We start from the raw sequence: 11,046 nt of genomic DNA, 5'->3' as shown, positions 1-11,046 counted from the left end.
TCCCTCCTTCCCTCATGTGCTTCAAGTGCTGTGTCATAACAAAGCGCACAGGAGGTAAATGGTTCTGTGTGATGGCATCTGAGAACTTGTCCCCACAAATCGGTAAAATGAACCACTGATGCTTTATTGGATGAAGGCATAGATGCGAACTGTAGCGGTTGCTGTGATGCACGTGCATTTCCGAGTCTGTGGCACTGAACATGGGAGCCAGACTGGGCAGGCCATCACAGAGCCGACGCCAGGTACAGCCTTGGATCTGTCACATTTCAAGGCATGCAACAAACACACCAATGTTCAACTTGCTCGTACCATTTCCATCACAAGGTTCTAGCTGATATTCTTGCAGTATGTGTGTATGCATGTTTTTTTTTTTTAATGTAATACATATATGCGTGTAAACTTGTGTCTATTTTTGATCCTTGGTGTCGATCAGGAAGTCTGCCTTACTTTAAATGCACGGACATTTTCTGTCACTATGTTTGATGGACTGTTGTGTCATTATAATATACTTTACATGTCTCAATGTGCAAGAAAGCAGCAGCATCTATTATTTTCTCTTATTTCTTTTGAAGGAAAAAGACTGAAAAAGAAAAAAAATAATCAAATGTTCTCTGAGGAGCAGAGGAGCTGGCGACTTCCTGATGAGTTGATATGGGTACGTTTGTATTTCGTTGGTTTTTCATTTGTTTCCTCGATTTTTGTTCAGAAACCAGAACAGCAGCTGCTGATGGTTCCGTTAAGCAGACGTTGTCTGGATGTGTTCCAGACATGGTCCTGGTGGCTCCTCCCCCCACCTCTGCTCTTCCCTCAGGCTTCCTGCGGGGCAGGCCTCTTGAGGTCCCTGATCTGTTTGACCAGGTAAGTCTTTTCATCATTGAACTGTTCGTCCTCTGTTCTGTCGTTCTGGAACTTGCTGAGAAACTCGATGAGTTTCGTCTGGTTCTTCAGCAGGATGTCCAGGATGGGCTGAGTCTTGTTGGGGTTGGCCACAAACACCTGGTTGTGGAGGAATAGGACAAGGATATCAATATATGAAGAAAATGTCCGCTACGCTTATCGCTGAGCACATATTTGATACAGCTACAAGGATGTGTGTCCACTAGGCATCTGTGTTGAATGGATTTACAGAAGCTGCAGCTGCTTTAAGTGACACCACATTAAAGAGTTTTATGTTAAGACTACTTTAACTTTTCAAAGAGGTGCTCATGATTGTCACTTTTTATGAGTGATCAAAGTGGAAAAAGAGGGAATTTAAAGTTGATTGATATCACTGCTTACAACTGTGGAAGTCACTTAGTCAAGGGTTGTTCCAAAATGCCATACAAGCATGGTAGATGAATTAGCAATAAGTATACATAAATAAAGGAATAAGTAGGGCAGGGATAAAATCAGTATGTCTACTGTCCATATGTCCGCTCATAATCTAAAAATAACTTATGAGTGGACATTGACAAAAACATTAATTGGACATTAGCCAGTTTTCCTGGTGAGTTTTTGTCTGTTATTTGTTTTCATATATTTTTTGCAAGGTAAATCTGTAAGCCTCTCATCACCTCTGAGGGTGTTTTTTTTTTTGTACCTTTACCACTAAGCGCTTTATTGTTTGTTCAAGACACCTCATGGACACACACCGTAAACTGTGCTTTGATTTTTACCTTAAAAACATGGAAAGCCTCAAACTGGATGTTGCGGCTTTTGTCCCGTAGCAGATTCATCATTAGTTTGAGATTCTCTGGCTTGCTGATGTATTTCGTCATTATGGTGAAATTGTGCCGGTCAAGAAGCAACTCCCCCAGTAACTAGATCATTTCAGAGTAAGAAACAGCAATGAATATTAATTTGAAGATTTTTTCAAATTGGCAAACAGTTGCACATTTGCCAAATTGGCAGGATGTAATTTACTTTACCCACATAAAGTTTAATTTATTTGAAAAATCTCCATCATAATTGAAAATACAGGCTTGTTTTTTCTCCTTTACTAGTGCCAAACAAACCTAAACAGCATCATCAGAAATGAATAACAAAACATCACTTACAACTTGAGAGATAGCAGGTTTCAATCTTAGGTAATATTTTTTTGGCAGTGGGAGATCTGTCTCACTATATTTGGAATACAGATGGTGGCTTAAGAAATTATGCACCAATCAAAAACATAAGGGAAGTGAAGAAAACACTAAAAAAATTAAAGGAGTTTTAAAAGACTTTGTCCCACCACTAGATGGCAGTCATGACAAGTTGATGGGGATGAAATGATTTAGAGAAACCCAACACTCTGACAAGACCCCACCTTTAAATAGCTCTCTGAATACAGTTTCACTACTACATGGGACCTATTTACAGGCACGAATCGGGGTCCTTACCTTGAGGGACTGCCTTTTAGTCACGTAGTTTTCTGAGTGGAGTAACTTCTCATATTCACTAAAGAACTACAGAGAGAGAGAGAGAGAGAGAGAGAGAGAGGTAGTGAGAGAGAGAAAAGACAGTAAAAATAGAAGTGGTTGACGGTGAGAGGGGGAGTGTCATCTAAATGCATTAAGTAGTGGTTTTTGTATCCGTCTCTTGTATCAAAACACAATGAAAGGAAATTTTGGCAAAGACTGACAGGTACTTTGTGTCTACAGCCTGCAAATGATATCCCAAATGGCTGGTTTGATGTTGTTAGGAAAGGGACTGCCAACATGCCAAACACCCAGACCGCCACAGTTTTAATTCACATGTAACTGGTCGAACGAAAGCAGTTTGTTTCTTCTGAGCGTTTTTAGAAGTGGTCGTCTAAGACACCCTGAATTCCAATAAAAGACCAAAGCTTTGAACAACTGGTCCATAATGCACAAAAGCAGCAGCTAAACACATTGAGATGAATGATTATTTGCTCTAATCATTTATTATGATCAACTCTGTACTGTTGAATATTTTCACAATAATAAAAATCTCGATCTCACTTTGGGTGAATCCATTCTCATTAAATACTGGCTTTAGTTGAGTGTGGACTTACTCTGTCATAATGTTGCTCCAGAAACTCTGCACTCAGTAGCTTGTGTCTTGTGAGGAGGTCCTGGAAATAGACAATACTGACTATTAGAAATGAATTCAGATGAATGGTTTTGACTTAGCCTGGCCCCATTTGTCTCTATTTGGACAATGCAGGAACAACAAACTCAAACAGATGCAAAAAATAATCCTTGGAAATGCATTGCAATTTTGTTAAAAAACAGAAAACCTCTGAACCTAAAATTAGACTGAAAAACGTTTTGGGTTACAGTGTGATTAGTGATATTTCTGGACATAATCCCTTTCAAAGACATAAGACGACTGCTTTATCTGTAGCAAATTAATCCTTTTTTTTGGATGGAATAAAAATTGCTTTGTATTAAAAGAAATCCTGCCTTTAATGCCAGGATTAAAATCTGACCACTAGTATTCATTTAGCAGTGGTGTCAGTTTTTTTGAATAGATCAAGATGGACTTCTAACTAAATTCAAGTGGAACATTTCAGAAAGTTTTCACAACAGCCACCATGACTTTCTGTTTTGAAACTTCGAGGCAGATTCCTGACAGCTCAAGTGGTTCATTCAGGTCTCTAAATCATAACTCAAAACTCTGCATAAAAACCCAGTCTCTCTCATTATAACAGCTCCAAACCCACAGTCTCTCAGACTGTTTGTGTCAATGCGTCGTTATAATTGCAATATCAGCAGTAGCAGCAGCTGCTACTTGCCACCGACGCATCATCAAATTTGCTGTTTGAGCTGTCAAGTTGGTCACAATGTTTCAAATTATATAATGTAAAACAGCCACCGCCACCACCAACAACAAAGTAGCAGGAAGCTGGAGATGGGGATGCTGAAGACAGATGTCATGAAACTGTAAAAAGCATCTCAGCTCATCACCTAAGTACGTCAATTAGTTACTTCTGGAATTATGTTTTTGGTTTCTTTTGCAAAGAAATCAGTGGCTTTGACAAGTTTAGGGGTATAAGCTTTTACTCAAAGAAAATCAGTCAATTGAGTCAACTTACTTTGAAAGTGGCAAATGCGTCTGAGGCGATGTCGAACGTGGACATCTCCACATATCTGAAGAAGTCATAGAACTGCTCTGACCACAGTGTGATTTTGGCCAGTGGTTCATGTCTGATGCACTCCCTCAACATGATACCGCAGTTTAGGGCAATCTCTGGAGACTCATACCTGGATGAAACAGCCAAATAGGACAAATGTATATTGATCTGTTGATAGCTAAGGCTGCTAAGCTGAAACAAGTAGTAAGTGAGGTGCCAATGAAATACAGTGTTACACATCACAAATCCTGCTAATTAGGTCATTAGTGAAGATAATTTAGTTTAGTTTATTAGTTACTTTGTAAATACAGTGCTTCTGGAAAAACATGTTTTCACACAATACCTATATTTGCATATGGTGTAGGTTCTCCCAGCACACCACTTTGTTATCATGTTTAAATTAGGTCCCTTAGGTGTAATTCAACAAACATAAAATAAAGAAATACATCATAGTGTGTGACAGAGACAAAATATGTAAATCCAGGGAGTGGTTGTGATAAAGCTGCTGTAAGTCTGGGCGTATCAACTTGTGGCAAAGGTGTGAAATAGGACAGTGGTGCATCATATTGTAACACCTGAATGCATGGAGGTTCAAGCAATGCGCTTGGTTCTTCAGAAAACAGTTAAATGACAGTTGGGTTGGCAAACATTACATCTGTGTAGGCATGTGCATCATCACCAGTACACCAACAACAACCCTAGACCCCACCAACTATAGCTGAACTGAAATATACACCTGTGTATTTATAAGTTGTCTTACTTAGGAAATTCAGCCCAAGAGCCAAATTCATTTCTTTATGTATTTTGGATCAATGACTTGAACCGCAAGTTAATCTTAGAAGCGACTGTCTTGTTTGTCACAGATATCATATATCAATAACAGCTGCCAAATATTTGTTAAGCAATTAAAAAAAAAAAAAAAAAAAATCAGACACAAATACATTGGGGGATTTTTAACTACTTTTTAGCAGTGTATTATGCTCTATTAAAAGTGGATTGGAGAAGATTCATGGAGCACAGGAACAACTGATGAACAATACAATATTGATCAACAATAGTTGAAACTTTATCAGAGGGAGCTAGACAGGCGCAGCTTCTACAAAAAAACAATGTTGCTTCAATGGCATAAACATTTGGGCTTCTTCTGCTTTAGGCACAGTCAGACCATTTGAAAACATGCTCTCATTTCCTTTTATGTTAGGAAGTGATTTAGGAAGTCACTCGAACAAGAATTTAAATGATCAAGGGGAACATGATCAGTGTGCGTTTGTTTGTGTTTGTGTGTGTCCTTACCCTTTAAGCAACATAAAGAGGATATTCTGCTGGGTGCAGAGGTACTCCACTGTGGGTGTCCGAGTGCCAATCTGACGCCTTAGGATGTTGTTGAAGATCTGAGCCACATCTTTCTTACCCTGGTGGCAACAGATAACAAATTAACACAGGCTTCATGAAGCTAAATTTTATGTATACAATGGAGAATACAATACAGCAGTGAGGTCGGAGTGGAAAGCCAAGATGCAGGTCTAAATGTAAGATATGGTGCTTTTTGAAATATGACAGATATGTGAAACTAGCTGATCATTTTTTCTTAAAAATTTGTGGATTTGATATTTCTTTGCTATTGCGATGAAACTTTTCATTTTAGGCATTTAAGCATACGAAGAAGAAAGATAATGACAAGGATATTGACAAATGGCTACAAAAACAAAATGTCACAGTGACAGAAATCCAGCATACTCTAACTGAGTGAAACATTTTAAAAAATATATATTGAGTCACTGTCATTTTTCTCTGTTGCACTCTTGTGATTTGTAATTTTCTTTTTTAAAACAGGGAGGGAGAAGGTAAAAGAGGAAGAGAGAGATCACACAACACAGTGAGTCATGCAGTCATAGGGAGAGTCAGGGAAGCCTGCAGCAGCAGTTTCCACACAGCATCAGTCATAGACACATTGCAGGGAGACATGAGTTTACACACCTATCAACATAGGCAGGTCTGTCACGTATACCCAACTGTCCTCACTACCTGAGTGCACATTTTCAAAACATTTGCATCCCTTTCTCTCACAAGACACATTCTTACATTCTTACTGTGTGTACAAACCTTAGATAAACTAAGACCACTTCACTGCACACCTTTAGCATTAAATATTTCATGCTTTATTTCCCTTTCTTTCGATCTCATTCATTCAATATTTTTCTCCTCCCTTTGTTCTAATTCTATAAAGGAAACATTAAGTCTCACCTCAAAGTCGATGAGCTGCAGGTCTGCTATCAGGGTGCTAAGTAAGCCGCTGTTGTAGAGCTCCTGGGCTAGCTGGGCCACTGCCTCTGTCTGGGGCTCTTTCTCATTAGTCCCATATAGGATCTCCTTCATGGCCACCAGGCTCTTTGACACCTCCTCTGTGGCCTGAATATATGCATATATATATAAGTACACACAGTCATATACACACTATCAAGCAGACATCAAACTATTTCAAGCTTTAGAAAAGCTCCCCCCAAAAATCCCCTTTTTGGCTCCAACTGACATTTCAAAGGTGATGAATCAACTGAGACTGTGTGAGATTCACTGTACCTTCTCTGCCTTTTTGTCAGAGATGTCATGTTTCTCAAGCACTGTCATGCTGTCCTTAAGGTTCTTGACGATGTCCGCCGGCGACTTGTGGGACTTGCCAAAGGGGAAAGGCATGGCGGAGAGTTACCACGAGCAACCAGGCAGCGGACTGTCCACCTGAGGGATGAAATGTAAAACAGAGTCAGAGCTCTGTAAAGATGGAGAGACCTATGATAGTGTTGTTGCACTGTATATTGTCTTTCCAGAAAGTATCTATCCAATACTGTGCTCAAGCTCATTATACAAAAGCAGAGAAGTGGGTGGTGTGTTAGGTAAGGAAGTTGATTACAAATACAAAGCCTGTGACTGACAAATTATTTAGAAGTCATACTCATGCAGACAACATCAGACAAAACAAGTCTGGAAAAAACAATAGATCTTGATAAGATCTTGACAGTTGATACAGGGCAACTACATGTGGAGCCTAAGTTTATACCAACTTCATATATAGCAGGGTGCCGTGTCAGGTCAGGATGTAGTACTATTCAATGGACAATATGAAAATAGAACTATCTTGACATTGTGTATATATATATATATATATATATATATATATATATATATATATTAGACAATGAAAATTAACCACAGTCATTTATTAAATCATCACCTGTTCTACCTAACTCTGACTTTAACTACCACTCACTCATTGTTCATGTGGTGAGACAAGTGACCAATATTGCATAATATTGTTACACCATATCTTGCAATAGGTTATTTATAATTTACCCCCAGTACTGAGATACTTTTTATGTTCCTGAGACAGATGTATTTCCTTTCTTTTCTACTAAAGATTACTCTTTTCTACTCTAGACATATAAACTCTAGCAAATCAGACTCTTTCCAGTTTATGGCAGTTTGATGTTGAAATAACAGGACAATATTCATGCTGCTGTTTCTGTGTATGTTAAAATGATCCCATCTGTTTATACCACTCTCTGAACCGAACACTTATAATAATGCACATAATAAAAATAATATATACATTGCACCTTTTTATAATATAGCATATAATACAGATATGGTGTTGTATAGTAGATGTGTGTCTTCCTATATAGGATTTATAAAATAATCATCTGAGTTGTGATACTACTGTTGTTATTGTGGGCAAATAATCTTGACAGTATAGCAAGTTACACTGTGATTAGCCCTAATGTAGTATCAAAAACAACTTCCAACTAAGAGACAGAAGCAGGTGTGCTGTTCGAGCTTATCTCCAAAAAAGGTACTGTCCATGGGCCAAGTCCTCCACAACTTATGTCCATCTTTTAGACTTAATGCAGTTGTTGCTCTTGTGTGGTCATCTGGAGCAAACATGTTTACACTACAAATATTCCAATGAAAAGCACCATTAGCTCCTGCTGTAAAACAAACTACATTGGCAGGTAGCCATGATGCCAAACTGTGACTTTTAAGCCCTAACGAAGAAACTGCAGCTGGTATTTAATGCTAACACAGTTTCATACAAGGCAAATATTTAAAATACAAAAACACTGGAGAAACAAATTATATATTTTTTTGTAAATGTCACATCTAGATGTGACCGTTAATGCTTTACTGGGCATCAGTACAGTCTTATGGATCTTTGCTATGATGTAGGCCTACATTCAACATGACATAACCTCAGAACTTTAATATGACCCACTCCCTGTACAGTGAAAAATATATCTAAATAAACACATAACTAAACATATTGTACTTCAGAAATTCTCCTCTCTACAAAAACCTCTAACCCTGAGTAAAAATGAACCATGCTACAAAAACCAGAGCAATGGCATGGTCGATGCAACTGACAGATGTGACAACCATATCTCACTGCTGCTATTATTTAACTGGGTTACTTAACAAGGACCCTTATCTACTCAATTCACTGACACTCCCAACCACCTTACACACACTGTGGGGCGAAAGCCAAGTTTTCTGAACGGATAAGAAATAAGCTGAGAGAGCCTGGGCTACAAAAGAGTGTAATTAGCAACACAGCAGCCTAAATGTGCTTCTTTGCTAACAGAACAGGTCATGTGGGGTGGCTACACTACCTATTCTAAGAGCCCGAGACAGAAAAACACATCAATAAAACTTAATCCCAGTCTCATGATCATTTGAACTAAAAATATTTGCATTAAGCATGCTGCACCGTGAGCCACCTGTTTCCAATATGATACTAAGGTTTGCCACAAAACACCAACACTAAGTCATTTAGTCACTTATAGGTACACATCAAACACTAGGTATAGTATGAAACCAACCTGTTGTCCTGCCGGAATCCTCTAAGCTCTAAACACAAACCCTTCAACCGTCACACTCTTCCTCTTAGGTCTTGGCAGGGAGTCCACATTTAGAAAGCAACGCTGAGGCCAGGAATATAAACCAAGCAGCACCGAAGTGGGAGGTGCAGGTCACCATTCATATATGATGTGTCATGAGTGACTGGGCTGAAATATTACACCTGTCCCTGGCTTCACTGGTGAATCAAGCACTCGAGTTGTGCTTGCTTACATCCTCATTAATCTAGACACAACTCAACTTCGCCAGGTGGCCAAATCCGTCTTTCGCACAGGTTAATGCCCGTTAATGTAGCCAGCAGACAGCAGAACCGCCCCTCTGCTCCTGACCCGCTTGAGTATCAGTGACGCAAATAGGGAGGCAACACATATGGCAGGTTCACAATCAGCTGGTCACCGTTAACCAACAATGACTCCTTTACTAATCAGGTATCGTGTGTTTGAGTAATGTCAGGCCAACAAACGTCAGGGGTGATGTGGGCCTGACTTTTACACACACTGACCTAACATGGCCCTGCAGACGGAAACACGTCCAAATACCTGCCGACTGTCTTAAAGGGGAAAATTACCATCCTGTTAGGCAGCACAGACTTTACATATCCACAGTCACACCAACCTTGAATATAGTTATCCACCAGAAAACCATCAAAACAGTGTCAGAAGACCGCTCAAACGTCAAAGTCACTCCCACCGTTCAGTCCACAGGGCAGCAGATGCTCTGCTATCATCTGGCTGCAAGCTAACGAACACTGCGAGCAACTAGCTAATGCTAGTCCAGTCATTTAGCTAACTTATTTACATGTGTCGCGAAGCTATTTCTGCTACATATATTATTCAACGTAAACACTCACATAACTTGAAAACTTAAACAAGTTGCAAACCTACTGCCCTGTAAGTTGGTCAACACGAACCTGACAGAGAGCACCGCCCATCTGTGTTGTCCATGCCTGGTTTGTGATGGTGTAAAGCCTGCCAACTTTGCGCAATGCTAACAAAATGGATACTTGCTCATTGAGTAATTCTGTGTTTAGCAAATGCACAACTTTGACGCAGAGCCACAATAATATATATAATGCTGCTACCTTTACTCTTTATTTGACAGCTCTCTGTAACTGTTAGTAAGCTAACGTGGCCTATAATATTTCAATCACTGTCCACCTAACAACAGTGCTGCTGCTGCTGCTACTGGTTTTCTTGTGAAAGAGTGTGTGTATTGTCGACACACAGAAGGCCTCAGCGGGCCTAATGCTTGCAAACATTATCTAGCTGCTTTAGCTTCATTTAAAAAAGCTTAGAGTGTAGGGAGTACGTTTATGATAGTCGATTTTATAACGTAATATTGCTAGCGTTGGTTAGCTAACTTAGCATAACGTTAGCCAGGCCTGGCAACAGCTCCTCGCGCTAGTACTATCAAGCCCATGCCTGCCTTTAGCAGACCATCAACAGCAGGCTAGGTTCAGCTAAAACGTTTCTGGTCGGCTCACTGTGAGCTGTCCAGCAAGCTAACGTTAGCAAATATAGCTAGCTAGCTAACTTTAAGGCAGTCGTTTTTGGCTAAAGAAGCCTTACAGTACAATGCTTGCATATATTTATTCATAACAATATATATACACAACATAATACCTTGTAAACGGCGTTTTCAATAATTCCCCCCGATTTGTCAAGACAGCAAATGCAACTCAGGGGCTCCTTGGAACAAAAACTGCTTTGTTTTCCTTGTTCGTCGCCTCCCCTTGTTTGTACTATAGTTAATTGTGCGGCCCCTGTTTCCTAGTTCTTTCTCTGTCGGACTGGTAACGCCAGCAGCGGAGCGGTGATCACTGCAACAGCGTCTACCGCCTCCTCTGGCCGTCTGATGTCATGGCAACAGTGGCGGTTGTTCTGCGCGGGGATGGCAGGTGATCGTAGGAGGGCGCGCTCACCCCGTGGACAGATCATTGGACATTTAAATGTGACGACAGGCTGGTGCTGCTCCAGTTCTCTTCTCATAATGTACAATGTTGTACAGTGTATGGAGAGCATAGGAGGCGAAGTACTTTAGCATCCTACTCAACAAGACAAGTTTACAATGGAGAAATAATAATGTAC

The 11,046-nt window shown here is 39.9% G+C and overlaps 1 protein-coding gene across 2 annotated transcripts; it reads right to left on the bottom strand.

Moving 5' to 3' along the window:
- Nucleotides 1–358: 358 nt before the first annotated feature.
- cab39 (calcium binding protein 39) lies at nucleotides 359–10,788 on the bottom strand. 2 transcript variants are annotated; one of them, XM_022760517.1, is made up of 9 exons: nucleotides 10,582–10,788; nucleotides 6,635–6,790; nucleotides 6,302–6,466; nucleotides 5,351–5,469; nucleotides 4,019–4,187; nucleotides 2,996–3,055; nucleotides 2,361–2,426; nucleotides 1,656–1,799; nucleotides 359–996 (listed from the first exon to the last, which is right to left on the bottom strand). In XM_022760517.1, the coding sequence occupies exons 2-9, from the start codon at nucleotides 6,746–6,748 to the stop codon at nucleotides 808–810; spliced, it is 1,026 nt and encodes a 341-aa protein (XP_022616238.1). In that variant the 5' UTR covers nucleotides 6,749–6,790; nucleotides 10,582–10,788; the 3' UTR covers nucleotides 359–807. The 2 variants fall into 2 exon arrangements, with proteins under 2 accessions (XP_022616238.1, XP_022616239.1); XM_022760518.1 differs by lacking the exon at nucleotides 6,302–6,466.
- Nucleotides 10,789–11,046: the final 258 nt, after the last annotated feature.

This window comes from Seriola dumerili, unplaced genomic scaffold, assembly GCF_002260705.1.
Source record: "Seriola dumerili isolate Sdu_G_001 unplaced genomic scaffold, Sdu_1.0 BDQW01000337.1, whole genome shotgun sequence".
Classification (NCBI taxonomy): Eukaryota; Metazoa; Chordata; class Actinopteri; order Carangiformes; family Carangidae; genus Seriola; species Seriola dumerili.
The sequence above is the reverse complement of the archived record's forward strand: the minus strand, read 5'-3'. Positions and strand labels throughout refer to the sequence as shown.